The following is a 20,919-nucleotide window of genomic DNA, read 5'->3' as shown; positions in this document are numbered from 1 at the left end:
ATTTCTTTTATTTATTTATTTATTAAAGATTTCTGTCTCTTCCCCACCGCCGCCTCCCCTTTCCCCTCCTCCCCCAATCAAGTCCCCCTCCCTCGTCAGCCCAAAGAGTAATCAGGGTTCCCTGCCCTGTGGGAAGTCCAAGGACCACCCACCTCCATCCAGGTCTAGTAAGGTGAGCATTGCATATTTCTTTTTTAATCCTCATGCTTCCCTCCAAGTGCCAATGAATAAACCAGGCCAACTCCGAAAGAACTTTTAAAAATCCCTGAGAATAGATGGTAAGTGCTCTCACCCTCTCCAAAAAAATTCCCTTAGCCTATCAGGAATATATCGATTTAGGCATTCTACAGAGTATACCTATTTCAAAGCACTGTGTTATTGTGGCAAATAGATGCAATCTGTAAGTTAAAATTTTTACATAGTCGCAACAGAATTCTAAAAGCTCACAACAGTTCTCATTACAATTATCAAAAAAATGGTTATTTTCTAACAAAAGGAGCACTTAAACACAAAGTAATGATGAGATGGAAGTGTTAACTACCCTGATTTGTCAGTACATGTTGCATCCCTGTACTGAAATATCATGCTTTAATCCATAAATATGTACACATATTTACATAACGGAATATGTAACCAAAGATGGAAATGTCAACTATCCTGATTTAATTATTTAACAATGTATATGTGTATCCGGTTGTTATGGTTCATCCCCAGAAATTTGAACAACTAAAAGAAATTCCCTGTAATAGCTATCTTTTAAAAGTAAGTATTGCTATCAAAAAAAGGCAAAGGCAAAGTTTTAAGTTTTATTGTTAAAACAGGAGACAAAAAGTGTAGCCTCAAAATAGCACGTTGTAGTGAAATGTCAGTCCTTTCCGCATTAATTTCAAAGATTCTACAAGGAAGCAACACACAGTTGACCACAGAGGGAACTAAAGCTCAGCGTTCCAAAAGTTGGTGAAAACTATCACGAGACTAAGGAAAAGTTAAGTGTATGGTTGAAAGAAATGTCTGCTGGAGTAATCCACAAAACGACTAGGCACCCAGTTTGCATTGATGTGTATCAAGGGGAGATGGTGATAGCTTGTGTTTGTGTAAATCCGTGCAATCAAAGGTAGCATGTGGGGGATTGAAGGACTGGAGCTGCAGTCAAGTCTCCTGTGCTGGCCTCCTGGATTTCCTTTGAACTCTTTTCATCACTACTCTATGTAGCAGTTTGTCTTTGTGTTGGTAGAAGGGAAAGGAAAAACACAGGAAACCAGCCTTTCGTTTCTAAATTAAAGCTCTGCTGTGCTGATTGCTCAAATGGCTTTTCAGAGGCAAAACAAGTGGGAACACTAAAATTCCTTGTTTCTACAGACCACGAACTGGGCCCACCACCACTACCATCACTTTTTGTAATTCTCAGTAGTAAACAGAGCAGGTTTCAGTGTATTTTACAGATACTTTAAATCGGTGGTTCTCAGCTTGTGAGCCAAGACCCCTCAGGGGCAAAGGACCCTTTTGCAGGGGTGACCTAAGACCATCAGAAAACACAGATACTTACATTATGGTTCATAACAGTAGCAAAATTACACTTATGAAGTAGCAACGGAAATAATTTTATGGTTGGGGGGGGTCAACACAACATGAGGAACTGTATTAAAAGGTCGCAGCATTGGGAAGCTTGAGAACCGCCACCTTAAATGGTCTCAGGGCTTTGTTTTGTTTGTTGTTTTCCAGTTTCATTGCCATTTAGAGAAGATCATGGAAGATGAAAAAAATACAGGCAAAGGATGCAATGAGAGACCAATTGCCATGTAATTTCTGAACCTGGAGGAGTTGAGTCCTCAGCCTTCCTCGTTTTTCTGGACAGGAATCCAGGTTGGGATGTTAAACCCGCTGAAGTCCCGCCCTTTTTACACTACCCTATGCTGCCTCTACCGTTGGATGGGGAAACTGCAGGTAAAGGGTAAAGGCGAGAAGGCGGTGGGCTGGGGAGGGGTAAGGTCCTGGTTAACTACCTGAGTTCAACTACTTGAAATTTTGTTTTAACTGAAAAAAAAGAAAAAAAAATATCAGCACTCTTGTTCTAAAATGAGAGAGCTAAATAGCTACCGCTGAGTACCTACGAAACTCAAGAACCGCTCTCGAAAACATAGCTCGGTCTCCCCTCCCCCATCTCGTTCCTCTGATGAAGGGTCTGTCACCCTAAAACATCCTAAGTGGGCTCTTTTACAAAAGACGCTCTCATCTGGGTCTCAGGGGTTCCTTTCTACCTTTTCTCTCTCTGGTCGTGATGCCAAGCCACACTGGTACCTCATGTGGACAGGACGATAACCCTCTTATGCTCGCATACGTCCGGGGGACCATCCCTGCCACCCCCTTCTTAGCTACACACAGTGGGAAGACCCTCGAGGATAGTTGGGGGAAGGACGTGCCTTTGGAGGCGCTGGTGCACGGCTAATAGAAACCGAGGAGGAAATCGAGTGTCTGCTGCCCTCGTGGCGGCGCGAGTGCGGACACCGCACGCGTCTGCCGCTGCCCCGTCCGGGTGACAACTGGCCGAGTCCCCCACCCGGGACCGTGATGCTGCGGGCGGTGGGTAAAGGCAGCGCTGCGAGCCCGGAGGGCGGCGCAGAGGGCGGCGCTGGCGGCGTGAAAGGCGCCTTTGTGCAAGCCCGGGTGTAGGACCCGGGGAGAGCAGAGAGCTGACCGAGACCTGGAGTCGGGGGACAGAGGCGTCCCGCGCTCAGTCGTCGGATCTCCAGCAGGACAGTCGGGTAGCGCGGTGGAGATGGTCTGAGGCGGTGCCCAGGGGCCGGGAGTGGGAAGAAAGCAGTTTCGAGGAAGTTGGGGGACAGGGACTTGTCTCCCCGCCCTCTCCCCCTAGGTGGCAGAGGCCCCGCTGGCTAGCAGGGTGCCACCACTGGCCCCGGAGCTCACTCCGGAACCGGCATCTGGAGAGCGGCCCCCGGGTGGAGCCGCCCGCCTGCCGCCCACCTGGGGCAGAGCGGCGGGCGGGCGCGGCGAGGCCTCCCTTCTGCGCCCCGGCCGCGTGGCTTGCGGCTTATTTTCCCAGCTGGCAAGCGTCGCGCTGCAGACAAGGGAATGCCTGTGGTGAGTTGTTTATTTTGTTGAAGTTTGCGGTGGGCCAGGAGGACGTGGGGGGCGAGCGGCAGGCAGCGGCGGGGACTGTTTTGTTTAGGTCTCGGTCCACCTGTGTGGTATAAATCTGCCAGGCTCGGGGCGGTGGGGCCCAGGGTGAGAAAGCCCTGGCGTTCCAAAAGCTCCTGACCACGTTTAATTCGCATTGCCTGGAACTGACTAGAGTCAATGCAGGCTGCCCCCCACCCTCAGCCTTCTATGGGCGCTTCCCAAGGGACAGTCGTCGCCCCATCGCCCCTGACCCGGGGACAGCTGGCCACTGAAGTTTCCCCAGCTTCCCACTCCCACTCCTCGAGGGCAATGGAGCTGAGATTTGGTGTGAAAGGAGCCCAAGAAGAGAGAGAAAATTTGTCCTGGGGTTTTTTGGTGTGAAGTTCGTTCAGGGGTGTCGGATCATCCTGTTTGTACAAACTGGGATCCTGGGTTGGCCAATTTCCCAGATTAGGCTGGTGAAGGGCTAGTGGGCTGGCTCCTGAGGGAGCCCATAGGAACCCCTGGGGCTGATGTTAGTCACAGCCTCAGCTTCGTTTGCCTGGAAGAAAAGCCTAAATACATTAGTGAGAGGGTAAAGCTTTTAAGGCCTTCTTGGGAGTGAGTGGCTGGCTAATGAGAGGTTAATTTTGTTTCGAAGGGAAGGCAGCGCTGGTTTCCTGAGATAAATGGACAGGAAGCGCATTACCTCCAAGCACTGGCAAGCGGCTCCCAAATGCTTTTTGCACCTGCTGCTTCTCTAGCCCTGCGAGCCAAAGGCGAGCCGCACTGGAGTCTGTAGGGATCAAGGGGCCTCGGCTGTAAGCGCAGGTTATGAACCTCCTGCGCTCTGCTCTCTGCGGTCTCTGTCTCCTGGGGCTCAGCGCTTACACGGAGCCCTCGGGCTCTTCTCTTACACCTAGGTCCTGCGTGTTCCGGAGCTCGGGGGCATCCTGATCTCGCTGAGCCCCTTCCAGGTGCGGAAGGGTTAAGAATGATGTAAGTACCAGCCAGGAGCTGCACGCCTCTGGGCTCCTGGACTCTGGGCTATTCCAGCCTGATTTTCAAACACTGTGGAGCAGTGAGCAGCAGGGGAACCCTTACTTCCAGAATGGGTAGCACAAATCTCTTACTGCAGGCTTCTCGGTCCTGTTAGGCAGAGATCCTCAAGTTAGGTTTCTGGATATGGAGATAAAGTACCTGGGGAACAGTTAAGACTCCATGTAAAGGTCCAGGAAATGAGACTTCATCGTGTTTAGAATCTGTTAACGTTTCTGGCATCCTTTTTAATTTTACGTGTTTGCATGTCCATGGCGTGGTATACTTGGCTGGGTCTTCTGGATGTACAGTTCTGGTCTCATCATTCCTTCTTGGGGGGGGGGGAACGAGAGAAAAAGAATTGAAGTGGTAAGACACAGGGTGGATTTTTGGGTTGCTCGAATTGCCAATCGCCTCGGTTGTTCCCCCTAATTAAAGTGTAAAACTTTTAGAATCATCAAAATTTTGTTCTAGCTTCCTCCCTGGGTTTTTTTTTTTTTTTTTGCACAGTCGCAAATTCTGCTTAAACTTGCCGCACACAAGCTTGAAAAGTGACTGCCCTATAAATGATCATTCAACATGTCCTTGATATTTCTAAGCTGATTTCAAATCTTGCTAACAGTCCAGAGTCACTTCCCCCGAGTGTGTCGATGGACCTAATGTCATAAAATAGGAACCACCTTGTGGGTTAATTGTAATTAATTGTAATATATATACATATATATTCTCTAGCAGCTGAACACTTACGCAGTAATAAAAAGTGAATTGTTAGGCATACAAGTCTTAAGCTTGTCAAATTTTACAACAGAGGAGCAATAAAACACCTTAGGGATGACTATTTTCCTCTGAACAGCTTTTTTCTTTAATCAGGATTCTCGGCAACTCGAGGGTGCCCTCTACTGATAAGACTATCTAAAGTCCCACGTGTTTCAGAGGAAAGTCATCAGCAGAAAGACCCAAACCAAACTGAATGTATTGATCTTTAACTTTTTGGTTTTATGAAGTTTGATAGTAACATAAGTTACCTTTGTAGGATATAATTAAATATTGGGGTAAGAAAACTCTACATTTCGCTGTTAGCCAGCTAGCTTAAAGGACTTAAAAAACTCTTTATGTGTAAGAATGTTTTTTGTTTTTGTTTTGCCTGTATGTATGTCTAGGCACCCTGTGTGTGTCTGATGGCTATGAGGGTGAAGGGAATTTAGATCCCCTGGAGCTAAAGTTACAGGCTGCTGTGAGCTGCCAGTAGGCACTGGAAGAGCTGCCAGTGCTCTTAACCAGTGAACCATCTCTCCAGCCCCAAGCTAAAAGGACTTTTAAGAAGAGTATCATGTGCTCACTCTTTCAAAGACATTTATTAGTATTTTCTGAACTGCATTTCGTGGATTATATGTAGTAACTGCAAGATGATAAAAAATTGCTCTGATAGCATTTAGTATGCACCATTAGGTAAAATTGTCAGATATATTCCAGCCCCCCCCCATGAAAAGTCATTTCTCCAGGCAACGTTGAAGCTATTATTAAGCATATTAAAGATAGACATAAGGCTTGGATTATATCTTGGTAGTGAAAGGTGTGTTTAGCACTTGAGTCATCTGGGCACGTAATAAGTAATGAAAAATTATAGTAAAAACAGATAGGTCTCTTTCATTAGGGACCTAGTGGTTTGAAGAATTCACACCGTGTCTAATGAGTGAGATGGTGAGACCTAAAGCCTTGCCCCCCAATTATCCTGGTCCATTGATTAGCACATTGTAACATGCGGAATATTAATGTGTCTGTGGTTGATAGGAGATTTCTAATTAGAGATTCTGAGTAATGCGGCAGGTAAAGTTGCAAACTGTAATTTAGATTGCAGTAAGTGCATTTTAAATGGCAATCCTCAACCGTTTGGGGAATGGCAGAGGCAAGGGGAGGGTAAAGTGGTTCCTAGCCCTGACGCCATTCTCCAGAGGAGATACCACTTCACACTAACTGATAACAAATTGGTGCCTGTCCTCAACTCCACAAGCCCCTTCCTAACCCTTGGCGATTGTTTGGGGGTTTTGCCCTTGGTTTTGGAGGACAACTCAAGTAGAAACAGACCTACCATTGGTTTAATTTAATAGACTTGATATTTGTGGAAAAGCCACTGAGCAACAAGAAATCATGGCGATAATTGCACTGCATAAAAACTCACCACTCTCATTAATCTAATTACCTTGTAACCGAACACGTTGAAGTTTGCCCAATCCCTGACTCCCGCTCTCAGCTTTGAAGTGTGTGTGTGGGGGGGGGGGATGTCAAAGAAACCAAAACACCAGCGCCTCACGCAGCTGCCGGCGAATTCCGCCGGGAGATCGCAGGTACCTTCTCATTTCGCCCATCTGCTGCGGACTTCGGGCGTCATTTGAGTATCTAAAGCGGCTCGGCTGGACTCTGGTTTTACCTAGAGACCCCGACAAGTTTGCTAAGAGGTCCAGCAGATGTGATTGGCTGAGGGGAGGAGGGGGAGACCTGCTTGCTACCCAGAGCTCAGGGAAAGTGCTGGCTTCCTGCTAGCGGCTGGAGCCAGCAGGGCCGGGAAGAGGAGGAGAAGGGGGAGGTCATTAAAAACCAACAACGAAAAAAAAAAAAAAAAAAAAACCTAGGAGGAAGCTGAACCTGAGCTCATTAATTCAAGGAGAGGTTAAAGGCCGGTTCTCCTGGAACGCGGGCCAAGCGAAAGTCGCTGTCGCCCTTTTCTATTGGGTACCAGAAAGCCGTGATCAGGGGAAAGGGGGTGGAGGAGAAAAAGCCCAAGGAAGCCGGCGGCAGGAGGCTGGGCCCTAACGAAGCTGCCCCACCCGCGGGCGGCGGACGCGGAACTTGAGTGAGACGCACAAGGACGGTACGGGGGCGGGAGGCACGCTTGCAGCCAATGGGAAAGGGAGGAGGAGCGCGGCCGGGGGGCGGGACCTGCGCGGATTGGTGGAAACTCGGAGGGGCGGGGCGAGAGTGAGAGACCGAGATTGATTGACCGTGCAGGCCACGGGTGCGGAGCTCTCCGGGCCGCTGGCTGCCACGGCTGGTGAGGTCCGGGCGGTCCACGCGCGCCGAGCCCACGCCAGCCGGGGGCCCGGCCGCCCGCGCGCCCGCCGCTGCTTCCGGCGCTCGCTCACGGTCTTTGTATCTTTCCTCCCGCTCTGCCTGCCGCGTCCGACCGCCGCGATGTGTCCGCGCCCCGTGGCCACCTCCCTCCGCCCGCGACGCCCGGTTCCTTGCGGCGGCCGTGGCTGCTCTCGGACGCTGGCCTGAAAGGAAGAAGAGGAGGAAGCGGGGCGCGCCCCCCGGCCCATGCCGCAGCCAGAGGCCCGGCCCAGCCACCGCGCCCGCGCCGCCGCCCTCGCCGGAGCGCACGAGCCCTGCATGGACGGGCATGGGCGTGAGAGCAGCACCTTCCTGCGCCGCCGCCCCCGCCGCCGCCGGGGCTGAGCAGCGCCGCCGCCCCGGGTTCTGGCCGCCGTCGCCCCCGCCGCCGCTGCTGCTGCTGCTGCTCAGCCTTGGGCTGCTCCACGCAGGTAGGCGCGGGCCGGGTGGGGAACGGGCCGCGCGGGCTTTGTTCTGGGTCCCCGGGACGCCACGGCCCTGGCGGGGCGAGCACGGCGTTCCCTGGCTCGGTTTCACGGCTCTGCCTGGCGCCGGGTCTTGCCCGACCGCCTCCAGCCCCCGCCAGCGACCGCCGCTGAGCGGATCCCAGCGTGTGGGGGCCGCGTGCGGGACCAGCGCTCCGGGGCTTTATTGCTCTCCGCGGGGGTGTTTACTGGAGTCCGCTGCGGATCGGGTTTCCGCTGCCTTAACCGCTTGCGAGCGGGGAACAGAGCCTTGTGCTGCGCTCCTCTGCTGCTGTGGGTGGTGGCGAGGCTGGGAATCGCACCCCGTGCAAAGATTTTTTTTTTTCACCCGAGTTTGGGGTGGATTCCGAAGGAACTTAAGTTATCCGGGATTTCTTTCTGTTTTGCCAAAGCTGCTCTCGGCACAGAGTTTGGCAGACTGAAGAGATGCTATGAGGCTAGCCTGGTATTTTCGGTTCCTAGCGGGCTTGACAGATGTGTGTTTCAGTGCGGAGGTCGGCAGGGCCTCTGCCGACGACGCAGCACTGAGGAATGTGCTCTTCGGGTAATAAACCTGAACCTTGTGATATGGAATGCCTGTTTTTGTTTTCTTAACAAATAAGTACAATTTCTTTTTTAGACTTTCCCTCTAATACAAAAAAAATCAAAAGAATCATTGTCCTTGTGCTTGAAAACCAGAGCATTGGATAGATTTCCCTCTGTGTTTATGATGACACGCGCTGTGATCAGGAGAGTTCTAGTTTAATGTCTCTCAGCTGTACTGAGAACTTTTTACTTGTTAAGGCATACCAACCGTGCTAAAATAGCCGGGAGGTCTTTTTATGGAATGGAGTAAAATGATATTGAAGAGACAGCCCTTCGAGGCGGCGTAACGGCTGCTTTTTAACACTGTCGCTTGGGGAAATGGACTGGTCGTACTAAAAATGTAATAGCCAGTTGTGGGATAATTAAGGCTTTAAATTAGTAGCTTTCAAACCTTAGAAAAATGTCTGCATGTGGTTTCATGGAAACTTTTTGCTAATGTGCCAGTATTCAGGAGTGTTGGGGGGGGGGGAATATCTATGCATTGTGTGTCAAATCGTGAAAGGGAAGTTGAAATGCTATGTTGAGCTCAGTTCTCTTTGGCAGCTTGGGAATGGTTGCTCTAGGGCCATGACAGGATTGGAGAGTAGTTCCCGGAGATTTCCTTCCTGGCCTGTATAAGCATAAGAAACTGGAGTTTGGAACACGAGGTCCCTTTCAGAATCTCAGTGTATGCTCACACTTAGCTTGAACCCAAAGGGCTTGCACGGCTCTCGTTTCTGTGAAGAGATCTCTTTGAAGACGGGTGCTGTTGAAAAGCTGGGGTTCTTTTCCAGACCAGGGAGCCTAGCAAGTGCTGCCCGCAGATGGACCGCCATATGCTTTATGTCTGGGCCCATATCGTTTGCCTTGGTGCCCCATATGGCTCTATAATTTGCTCGATTCGGTTTCATATCTCATTTCCTTTATTATAAACTAGTGGCTGGGCTGCAGATTCACAGCCCTGGCGTGAAGGAAGCTGTCTTGCGTGGTGAGTCTTTTATGTCCGATTCATTAAAAAATGGTGAAAGCTTTAGACCACGAACCCTTGAGCACTTACAGTAACTGGCACGGAAATACACGTCACACCAGTTGTAGGTGATCTGACCCCAAAGTAGAAAATTTTTCATTGTTAAGTGCACCTTTTGAATTCTGCCCTTGGGAAATGGCATTTGTTTACTCTCATTTGTGTTTTATTTTATCGTGTTTTAAGACGTTTGCAGTTCCTGAGTGGATATCCAGTAAGGGAATTCTTGCTTACTCACACACTTCAAGGCCTCCTTGGCCACATCCTGGAGTGTGTTGCTGTTCTGCTTTGTCTTGGCATTTTGACAAGAGGCTCACTTTACGGCTTCTCACAGGCAAAGTGTGCTCTGTCATTATTAATTCATGAAGCCTCGGTATTTCTGGGTGTATGCTGCAAATTAGTCATTCTACGGGAGCCTGCAATGGAGCTGAGAATGCTAACCTCAGAGCATCTCCCTCCCGCTGATCATATCTACAGCCACGGGTTGTTAGGACCCTAATCCAAAGCAAAAGAGCAGTCAGCGCCTGCCTGCCACTAAAAGGGGAGCCCTGAAGAGTCAGGGGCTGGGCAAAGACCCCACTGGGAATAAATGCTGCATCTTCTCCCCCTTCCACGCTCACGCTCGCATGGTGCATCTCCGTGCTGTTCTTACTTTTGATATTTTATGGCTGTTTGAAATAATTATAAGTAACTGTATGCTCGGATAGATTTTATAGACCATAAAAAGAACAAATAGGCCCCACAAGTTTAGCGGAAAGTTCTAGTACGTTCATTATTTGTAGTCCAAGAGGTAGGTGTTCGTTACTGAGTGATCTTGACCCTGCTCTTACTTCTTGTTTTGTGCTTGCTGTGCATCTGATTTTAGAAGAATAGTGGTATAATTGTCACCCCATTGTTGTTTTGGGGTTTTTTATTCCCAGCTTTCAGTGATTACTGCGCTACTCAGGAATTGAAGAGAATGGCCTTAACTAGCGCTAGCTAGTTGTGCAATCCCACCAGGACAAAGCAAGGCCTTGAGTACACCTTCCCTTGAAAATGGCTTGAAGGCTTCTGGGAGAGTGAATTTGCTTGATTATTGTTGTTGATTTGTCTTGTTCAGTAAAAGTAGTTGAAAGTAAATAAATCTGCTTGGGAGAAAGGAGTCTTATAAATTGAGCTTCCTTGGTTAGCGTTGCACTGAACAAGTCTTAAATGAAGTGGTCTGGTGGTTGCTATAAGTCCATGGCTCCAAAATAGTAAAATAATTTTAATCTCCTTTATTCTGGTAAAAGTGAAAATGAAGATTCAGCTGATCCTTTTTCTTCTCCAGGTCTTTGGAATCTCGCAAAGATGTCAGATTGCTATCTCCCACACTTCCTCCCAACTAAAGCCAGAAACAGTTTACCATTTCATTAAAATTTAAAAATATTATTCTGAATCACCTTTCTAAATCAATATAGGGATTACTACATGATGTCTTTTATCAGATGGAGTTTTAGGTGTCGATATCCCTAAGTTTACTGTATCCGCATATTGAAATAGTTATATATTTTAAAATAACCCACTGATTTTAATTAGCCATGGTGGCATACACCTGCAGTCCAACATTCTGGAAGCTGATGCATAAGGATGCAAGTTCAAGGTTAGCCTGGGCTACAGGTCAATGAGACCTACCTTGTCTCAGGGGGAAAAAAAGTAGGACCTAGAGAGATGGCTCATCAGTTAAGAGCACTGTCTGCTCTTCCAGGAGATCCCAGTTTGATTCCCAGCACCTACATAATGGCTCAGTCATCTGTAACTCTAGTTCCAGGAGATCCAACACCATCATCTGGCCTCTGAGGGCACCAGGCATGCATGTGCACAGACATGCCTGCAGACAGAACCCTCATACCCATAATATAACAAACACACACAAAAACTAGCCAAAAATCAATGAATGGTCCAGTGATGTCCATGCTTCTCCCCCTCTAGAATACACAATGTGTGATATTTTATGCCTGAAGAAAAACCACAAAGCTGCTATAACAACTTCCTCGTTTTTCAGAAGAGGAAGCTGCTAAGAAGTGAGATCCAGTAAGACTTCTTCCGTAGGTCAAGCACCTATAAGGAATTTCAAGTGTATGCTACAGTTCATCTTATTCAACTTGAGATACACGAGCCATGTTTCAGTAAATCTAGTCTCGCTTTTTGATACGCTATGAAATCGGTGGGCACACATGACTGACAGCGTTGTTTTGTCCCTTTGTCTTGTGCTTGAGGGGTTTCGTGAATTGTTATGAGAGACAAGTGACAAAGTGATTTGGAAGTTTCGTTAACACAGGACATTCATCCTTGTGTTTTCACTTCAGCTTTTTCTTCAACTTAAGAGGGAAAGTGAGGTAGGTGTGTGTGTGTGTATTCACACACACACTAGGAATTCTTGACTTTAGGTCTCTGATTCATGTTTTGAAATGTATTTGTGTTGCATACTCTTTTAGTTTGTTGTGTTTGTGTGCTTTGTGGTTTGCTTGAGATCTGTGTGACAGACGTGTTAAGAGAAGTAAAATTGGATCTTGGTCAAGTGAATCACTTCTTGTAGCCGAGTACTTAACGTTTTACAGAAGCTAGGGCGTTGAGACTGCATGCAGTTTGTTCGTAATGTACCTCAGGAAAGAGAATGACTTACTACTTGGGGTTTTTTTTCCGTTGATTTTCATACCCTGTAGCTATACGAGAATCAGGTAGAGATACTTTAAACATACTATAATTTAGAATTTTAGCCCTTCTTCTGTTGTATAAGCTTTAATCATAGCTATGTGCATAAGTATCTCTCCCGGTGCTTCCCAAAGCAAATTACTCATACAGCTTTAAAAATCAAAACAGAGGAATCTTGGTCAAAAAATCTATAAATAAATAGCAAACAAGAAACAATATTTCATTTGCAGTTCTAACCTAGAGACATTCCTAGACTGGACTCATGCTCAGCCGCCAGACCCCAAGCTTTAAAGTTTTCAGTTAACCATATCCAGTTTTTCTCCCGGTGGCTTAATTTGAGAGACATTGGTAACTCAGTACAACCTTAAAAAGAAGTCTGAGGTAGACTAGACAGTTCCCAGGGGAGAATAGCATCTTCTCATGATACCCGGAAGTGAAGAAGCTTTTACATGCTTGGTCTTCTTTCCCGCAGGTGACTGCCAGCAGCCAGCTCAGTGTCGAATCCAGAAATGTACCACGGATTTCGTGTCCCTCACTTCACACCTGAACTCTGCCGCCGATGGCTTTGACTCCGAGTTTTGCAAGGCCCTCCGCGCCTATGCCGGCTGCACCCAGCGAACCTCAAAAGCCTGCCGCGGCAACCTGGTGTACCACTCTGCTGTGTTAGGTATCAGCGACCTCATGAGCCAGCGGAACTGTTCCAAGGATGGGCCCACATCCTCTACCAACCCGGAAGTGACCCATGACCCTTGTAACTACCACAGCCAGGGAGGAGTCAGAGAACACCGGGGAGGGGACCAGAGCCCTCCCAATTACCTTTTCTGCGGCTTGTTTGGAGACCCTCACCTCAGAACTTTCAAGGACCACTTCCAGACATGCAAAGTGGAAGGGGCCTGGCCCCTCATAGACAACAATTACCTTTCGGTTCAAGTGACGAATGTGCCTGTGGTCCCCGGATCCAGTGCCACTGCCACCAACAAGGCAAGTATGCTCCTTGGTTCCCCTTTCTACACGCCCCCCCCCTTTCATGTTTGGTCCTTCAGACAGCTTGTGGAGTACGTTATACAGGCTTGTTTAGAGGGACCATTTGTATATCTTCTTGGGAAGTTATTAACAGGGTTGGTAAAAGTTTGAGATTATTTAATAATTTTTCTGGCATACAAAATGTGGGTCTAAACTTAAATAGGCAACGATATGAAGAATAAAACGTAAACAGTGAAATCAAGTTCTCCAGCGAGAAACGGCAGGCCTATTTAGTGAGGAAAATGTGTGCCTTCTCTGGTGCTGTGTTGTGAGTGCTCGAGTGTGTGGCTCTTCTTGGAGAGATCCACGGTCAGATTAATCACATAAGTGAAGTGGGTGTTCTATAAAGAAAGCTGTGAAGCCCAGGGCAGCGGCCCATCGGGAAACAAACGTACTTTATTGGAGATTTAGAATCTATAGTAAATGTAATGGCTGCAAGCCAAACTTCCCAGTGGCAAACCCACAGTGGTGCTTTAGTTAGTAACCTTTTGGTAACCAAGGAAGTTAGGCATTGGCTATTGCGGGCAGTACGGTATAACACCTGTGTAATCTCACACCCTCGTGTTAACAGTCTGAGCCAGAAGCTAAGAGGGAGGCTGGCAAAACTAAGGTATTCTTACCCAGGTCCAGTGTCTGTGCTCCATGTTTGTTTATTTTGAAGAAACCGATCGTATGTAGAGACCTTGGATGCCAACCGTAAGGCAGGCACCCGTGTTTAGTACAAGATAGGAGAGTGCGGGTTTCCAACTACCAGTCATTGCTAAGTAACTTAACTTAGTAAATAAAGGAGTTTCCCCTGGTGTCCCAGCTAAACTGCCCCTTTTCCTTCTTCCCCAGCCACAAACCCACAGTCTCATCTTGTTTTAATTTCCTGTATTTATTAATCTGTTCCTTCACTGTCATAGACTAAATATAATTGACAAGAATCAGGCTTTGAAGTCCTGTGCCTGCTCATTTGGTTCCCTCCCTTGCCTCCAAATGTGGAGCGTATTTTTAGTGAGGTTAAATTATTTTACTTGGCATTTTGTGAAGGGAACTTTACAACACCTCGGGAGATATCTGGAGACACCCAGGAGTGTCACAAATCTAAAAATAGAAGCCATTGCTCTTGAACAAAGAAGACTGTTACACTGAAGCAGACGTTTTAGGGGATCTCCGAAATGTTTTTACTTCAACCCAGTAAAATCTCAGGCTTGCCTTTTGCCTCGGCAAATTCTACATCTTGGAATAAACTTTTCTTTCCCCGGTTCTTAGGTGTTTATAAATAACTTTTCTTATGTAGATCTCATAGCGTGCATTTGGTAAAAGTTAGGTTATAAAGATACATATTTATGGCCTGTGAGAGGGCTCAGCAGTTCAACAGCACCTACTGCTCCTGTAGAGGCCCTGGGTTCGGGTACCAGCACCAGCCTGGCTGCTCAACCATCTGTGACTCCGGTTCCTTGATCTGATGCCCCCTTCTGGGTTCTAAAGGCACTTTAGTGTGTGTGTGTGTGTGTGTGTGTGTGTGTGTGTGTGTGTGTGTGTGTGTGTGTATTAAGATAGATGATTGTGAGGTTTTAGGGTAGACCATTGCCAAAAATTCAGGATTACAACAGTCATCAGACACCTCAAACTTGGGATAACTGAAGATTCCATGAGGATTCGATGAGCCATTACATTGGGAATGGGAAAGTTATCCATTGTTCAGAGAGTTGAGGATTTGGAAGACTCTTGGTCAAATTAAAGTATTATAGTATATACACCATTTTAAATAGATATATAGTAATATATACTATATGTAATTACATATATGGAACAATTTACAGCACACTTAAGATTAGAAAGTTAGTTAAAAAGAGAACACAGGTGTGTTTTCTCTATCTGGTAAGAGCCAAAGGTTTTGTTCTTTCAAAATGGAGGGAAAAGTGGTCCTCAGAGAAGAATTCAAGAGGACAGCAGGCATGTGTGGTGTCTCAACTGCACATTTGTGTTTTGCCTCACCTACTGGCCACGCCACTCAGCAAGTTCCTCTGTGGTCCTACGCTCCCAGCAGTTGCTGTACTCCTTTATTTCCTCCGTGTGTTTCCAGGGTATCCAGGCTGTTTTTGATGGCCTGTCTCAAGACCTGTAGGATATGTGTTGCTGAAATCCGCAAAGGCCTAACATGGCTACAGAATCTTACTTTTAAGGACTTAAAGCATTAAAGAAAAGGTAGTGATTAAAAATCAAAACAGTTGATGGGTATGGTGGACACACCTTTAGTCCAAGCACTCTGGGGTAGAGGCAGGCTGGTCTCTGAATTCAGGGACAGCTAGGACTGTTACACAAAAGAAGAAAAAACTTTTGGAAAGGTTTTCTCCGTGTGCATCTCACCAGACGTTAATCAGCCACCTCACATTTTTATCTCTGTGACAAATACCTGAGCAGAAGCAGTTGAAAGGAGGGAAGGGTTATTTGGGTTTCAGTCCTAGCTTGACAGGGTTCATTGCTTTGAGCCTGGAGCAAGACAGGAGACCAGGAGGTGGGAGCACGTCAGAGAGGCTACTTACCCAGGGCTGGCCAGAAAGAGGCAAAGACAAGAGAGTGTAAGAGGGGAGACTAGGGACGAGGCGTCTGTCTGGGGAGGCGACCTACTCCCTCCCTAGGTCCCACATGCTTTCCTATTAGGAATCCGTCTAGTCTTTTGGAGGCATACTTCACTTTCTTACTGAGAATTTCTGGAAATACCTGGGCCAACCTCAAGTACCCCAGCATTGTACATTGCCGATAGCGAAACTTGCTCGCGTGGTCAAGCGGTTCTAAAGACCTGTGTGCTGCGTCACTGTGTGTGAACACTGACTCATGTGGAAGGCCAGCTGTGATACAGAAACACCCGCGCATTTCACGGCCCTCACTCCTGAAGAGAAATGCAGGGTTCTGGGTCTTTTACTCAGGTCACTAAGAGAGCTGGGTCCTAGGAGCCTGAGCCAGGCTCCTGAGAGCTTTACTTAGTGAGGCCTCCATTCCAAAAGTACTTCCTGCCTGTCACCAAAGGATACCTAGACAGAGTAAAATAAGATGAAGTCACTGGACTCAAGGGGCATTTATTAACTGAACTTCTTTTCCACGTGTAAGCAGTGAGTGAGTTAGGACAGATGGGCCTGGAGTGTGATTTATCTCCTTTTCCACTGTCCTCTCCACACACGGGCTCTCCCCTTCACATGGGAAAGAAGGACTTGTTTTTCTACATGGTCATGGTGTGCACAGGTATGCTTTCTTGGGGCCTCCATGTTTTTGCTCAGACCCTTCGCCAGCCAATCTCTTCCTCTCTGGAAGAGTCTGTACTGGAAGGCCAGCTTGCCAGGTAGATGTGTTACTGAAGGTGAGAAGCCAGGGCAAGTTTTTCATCTCTCCCCTGGGGCCGCAAGAGTTTCTGGCACACCTACACACCTCACCTCATCTCAGATGCAATCTTCCCCAGCTTTGGCTGCGAGAGGCAGATGCAGGCATGCAGACACTGCGAAAGTGAAATGAGGGCACACTACATTAGAGCTGGCAGCGTTAGGGCACAGTGCACAAAGGCAGCTTTCCTACCGTGGAGGAGGCAGTCACACCCTGTCCGCGCCAGAGACTCATGTTGCAATGGTATCCTGTACCTCACAGGCGCCAAAGAACCCAGGTTACCTGTCTGTGAGGATGGCTGCTTGTGCTTCTGCTTCCACATGTCCTTTGGCACTTTCAGACTCAGCCCATGCATTTAATGGGCTGTGTCTCTGTTTTTAAAGAAAGGTCGTTAGCGAGGATGTTTAAATGCATGGTCACAAAAGGTGGCTAAAGAGTAAAGTGTTGATCCTTTCCCTTGACGTGTTCCTGGTAGCATGCATTAAAGTCGCTGAGACCGTAGTATGGATTAGTGGAAGGCTTGCCTAACACGAGTAAAGTAACTGAGTTACTGCCTCAGACCCACAAAACAATGAGATTGAAAGTAGAGTTTTTAAAACATTAGTCTCCAGCTAGCTGGTGGAACACGGAAGCCAGGCCTTACCACCTGGGTTAGTTCCTGGAACTCACGCGGTGAGGGAGAATCGGCTCTACGGATTGTTCTTTGATCCCACACATACCAACACACAGTGCATAGATAAAATGTAATTTGAAAAAATGAAAAGTCAGTCAGTCTCAAGTACATTCTCACTAATTTTTCAAAATGCTTTCAGTTTAAAAACAATGGCTGCGTTTTTAATCATGATTTTTACAAGTACCCTCTTGCTTTGTGTTCCCTTTAATTTTTATGTAAAATCGTGCTTTTTTTTTCTTATTGCTTTGGCTTTCCTATACAATACTTAACTAGCATGAAAACAAAATAGAAGTAGGGAAAATTGGAAATCACACATCCTGGTCCCCCTCCTTGAACCAGATGGCTTGTATGGTGAGGTGATAGTGGCTGCCAGCTCCTGCTACCCTGTGGGCAGCACCCAGACCTCCCCAGAGTGTAATAGGATGTCTAGCCCCTCGGGGTTATTTTTGTATATCATCTTATAATCCATAATATCTCTAAATTTCAAATTCTGTAACTGCTTTCTTAGAGTTCCTGAGAGGCTCCACCAAAGCTGGAGAAGGCTTGGTTGTCTTTCTTTTGGTTAATGTCTTCCTTGAGCTGTGTATTTTGATAAAATCAACCAGTCCTTGTCACTTTTTTCTGATGGCCCTCAGACACTGTGCAGCAACAGTGAACATGTAATCCACTCTGGTCATTATCTGTTGCTTATAGAATTGGAGCATGCTGGGTGGTGGTGACGCACGCAGGCCTTTAATTTTAACCCAGCACTCGGGAGGCAGAGGCAGGTGGAGTTCCAAGCTAGCCTGGCCTACAGAGTGAGTTCCAGGACAGGCTTCAAAACTCCAGAGAAACCCTGTCTCTAAATAAATAAATAAATAAATAAATAAATAAATAAATAAATAAATAAGAATTGAAGCCAGACATGTCTACATCGCAGAGTTTCTAGGTGCACCTCTGCAGTGAGGTTTGGAAATCTGTCCTCTCTTGACCTCATGCCTAGTACATTTTTTTCTTACAGACAAGTTTTTACAGCGCTTTGTTTTAGCAGCTGGGTGCCTGTAAGCTATACAGTAGTGATCTTTTATTTTTATCAATGAAGGTTTTCTTCCTTCCCTTTGGGTGAATTGTGTTTGGATGTGTGGACCCTTTTCCTGCATGTGGTGGCGTGGGACATGTTGTCTAGAAAAGCATCTAATCCTTATTCTGAGATTTGCTTTCATTGGGAGATACATATATATAGTTCCAACCATTTCTTTGAGATTTGAGCCTTGTGATCCTTCTTGCCTACAAAGATGCTACAGAGTTCTAAGACTGGTCGGTATTGGGTCATACTAGGAACAGATAGGAAAGAAGTTTATAGTTGTAGCTCCCTTGGTATAATAATTCTGATTAAATGTCATCAATTTGGTGCTGCTACATTAAAAAAAAAAAAAAAACGACATGTCGGAGTTGTTGGGATGAATGTAGCCTCTGCACCTAGCTACTACCTGGTAGTCCAGTGGTGGGAAAGCGTGGGATTTCCGTGCATCTTCAGAGCTTCTTGGTAAAATGCATTGATTCCCAGAGACATTAGTTAGCAGGATGAGACCGGTGTCAGGAAGCCATACAGAGAGGACAGCTGCCCTGGAAGCCTGTCAGAGGCTCCCTCACCCAAGGCTTGTTCCTCCAGCCTTGCTTGCTCCAGGATTTGACTTCCCACCTCCCGCAGTCAGTGTGCCCCTCGCCTGCATCTGTATTTCCACAACCACAGTCTTAATTTATTTTTCAGGGTCCCATCCCATTTTTAAAACCCTTGTTAAGTCGTGTGTTACACATTTTGGTCATTCCTGAATTTATTTCAGAAATAGTACAGAAATGTTAGAGACTGGGTTTTACAAAACACTGCTGTGCTTCTGGGTGGGACTGGGTGTGTTGTCTGTTTCAATTTCCTGTAAGGCTGTTGTTTGTACTGGATTATAAAGTGTTAGGCCCAGGAACTGCTGTACGGTAGTTTCAGTAAATTGCCTGGAGGTAAAGATTTCCAGGCTGTGTTGAGGGAGAGGGGGAAAGGGGGGTCTTCCCTGGTGATCGATCCACACTGTGAAGGAGCATTCTGTAACATGGACGGGCTCCTCGGTTATTCTTCATGCCTGCTTTTCAAATACAGAATCCCTTTGTTTTTTCCCACATGTGTTAAAACACCCTGGGTAAAAAATTCTTTACCATCTTCTAATCTTCCTGACACTGCCAACTCCCTGAGTCCCAGATGTCCTTGGAAGGAGGAGGCCTTTCAAAAATCCCCCTTGGTAAGTGAAATTAACCCGAGGCTTGTCCACGCAGGGCAGGATTCCTTGGGTGGTGTAGGCCTCCGCTGCTTCAAAACAAATCCACTCTCCTCCATAGTTTAAGGCAGCAAGCGGCAGGAAGCCAAGAGTCAGAGACACAGCTGAGAGTCAGAACTTGTTTCTTGTCATGTTTCCAACTCTCTCTCTCTCTCTCTCTCTCTCTCTCTCTCTCTCTCTCTCTTTCCCCTCTTCAGTTTTATTTTGAGGGGCAGTGGTGAGAAGGAAATGTTGGGTGGTTGGGGCTCTTGTTGTTGTTGTTGGCAGCTTCAATTAACGCTAGCCAAACACTTTCTGCCTCTGTGGAATGTGGCCTGAGAGAATTACCTACAGTGCACAACAATGAAAAATGCTCCCTTTCCCATTTTGTCTTTATTTGTTTTGACTGCAGTAAAACTTGCTCTTCCAGTGTTTGGATTCTGTGTTCTCGTGGGTGGGGTAACTTAACAAAATGCCCAGCCTGTCCCTGAGTGGTGAGGGACAAGAACTAACACACCTAAGCTGGATTTTATTTTAACTAGACAGCCTTGAAGTGAACCTACGATACTGTCGGATCCTAGATAGGAGAACTCAAGTGAAACCCGCTTGCTAGAGAATGGAGCTCTTTCTGCTCCACTTAGCTGATCATGTCAATACTTGGGCTGGGGGGAGGAGGAGGGTGGTTCAGCTAATTCTAGTCTGGGAGGCTTTCCTCATGTTAGCACGCAGTATCTGCACTGTGGATGGAATGGGTACCACAACATTTAAACATAAATTTCTTATCTCCTGATTCAGGGTTCAATCTGAACCTATAGACACTTGGCAGGTACTAACATTTTCCCCTTTTCCTGCCCAGGCAAAAGGATATTTTTGGCCAGTTACTGGTTTTTAAAACACAGGGTCGCCAATTCTAACCATCTCGATCCTTTTCTTTTTTATATCTTTGGGAACTTGAAATTGAATCTAGAGCTGGCAAGGTCTGTGTGTATTGTGAAGAAGTTGAAGCTTTCTCTCCCCTTCCTAATGCTGAGACGTAGCCAGGGAGGCCATGGTTTCCTCTTCATCAGTCTGCAAACAACAGTGGTTCACCTTCTCATCTGAAAGCTTGGTGATACTGGCCTCTTCACAGCACAAAGTCTGAGCCTGAACCGAGGGAAACTTTGAAGTTTGGGAAGTTGCTGAGGTGCACAGGCCGAAGGGCTTGCCCCCTCATGCTCAGCATGGCGTTCCACTGGGGTGCAGAAGGAACCTCATGCTCAGCATGGCGTTCCACTGGGGTGCAGAAGGAACCTCATGCTCAGCATGGCGTTCCACTGGGGTGCAGAAGGAACCTCATGCTCAGCATGGCGTCCCACTGGGGTGCAGAAGGAACCTCATGCTCAGCATGGCGTCCCACTGGGGTGCAGAAGGAACCTCATGCTCAGCATGGCGTCCCACTGGGGTGCAGAAGGAAGTTGGCTGGCTTCCCCATCTTCTGTGCCTGTGTATGCTTCCTGCCTTCCTTTCTTTAGTTATATAGAAACTGGTTTTTGAAAGTTGGCGTTTGTGTGCCTGCTCCCCTCATGTGCT

At 47.2% G+C, this 20,919-nt stretch overlaps 1 protein-coding gene across 2 annotated transcripts in view; it reads left to right on the top strand.

The window, feature by feature from the left end:
• Positions 1-2,485: 2,485 nt before the first annotated feature.
• Positions 2,486-20,919, top strand: part of Rgmb (repulsive guidance molecule BMP co-receptor b) — a 26,939-nt gene continuing 8,505 nt past the window's right edge. The window contains exons 1-4 of one of the 2 annotated variants that reach the window (XR_007590650.1): positions 2,486-3,099; positions 4,041-4,116; positions 7,435-7,694; positions 12,482-12,990. Coding sequence is in view for 1 of the 2 variants with exons in the window: in XM_050135719.1 (XP_049991676.1) it covers positions 4,112-4,116; positions 7,435-7,694; positions 12,482-12,990 (774 nt within the window). In the remaining variant the exon portion in view is untranslated. The remainder of the gene's footprint in view (positions 3,100-4,040; positions 4,117-7,434; positions 7,695-12,481; positions 12,991-20,919) is intronic. The other variant, XM_050135719.1, reaches the window with a different exon arrangement.

This window comes from Alexandromys fortis, unplaced genomic scaffold (genome assembly GCF_014885135.2).
Source record: "Alexandromys fortis isolate MF-2015 unplaced genomic scaffold, M_Fortis_MF-2015_v1.1 scaffold_23, whole genome shotgun sequence".
Classification (NCBI taxonomy): domain Eukaryota; kingdom Metazoa; phylum Chordata; class Mammalia; order Rodentia; family Cricetidae; genus Alexandromys; species Alexandromys fortis.
This window is presented reverse-complemented; position numbering and strand designations above follow the sequence as displayed.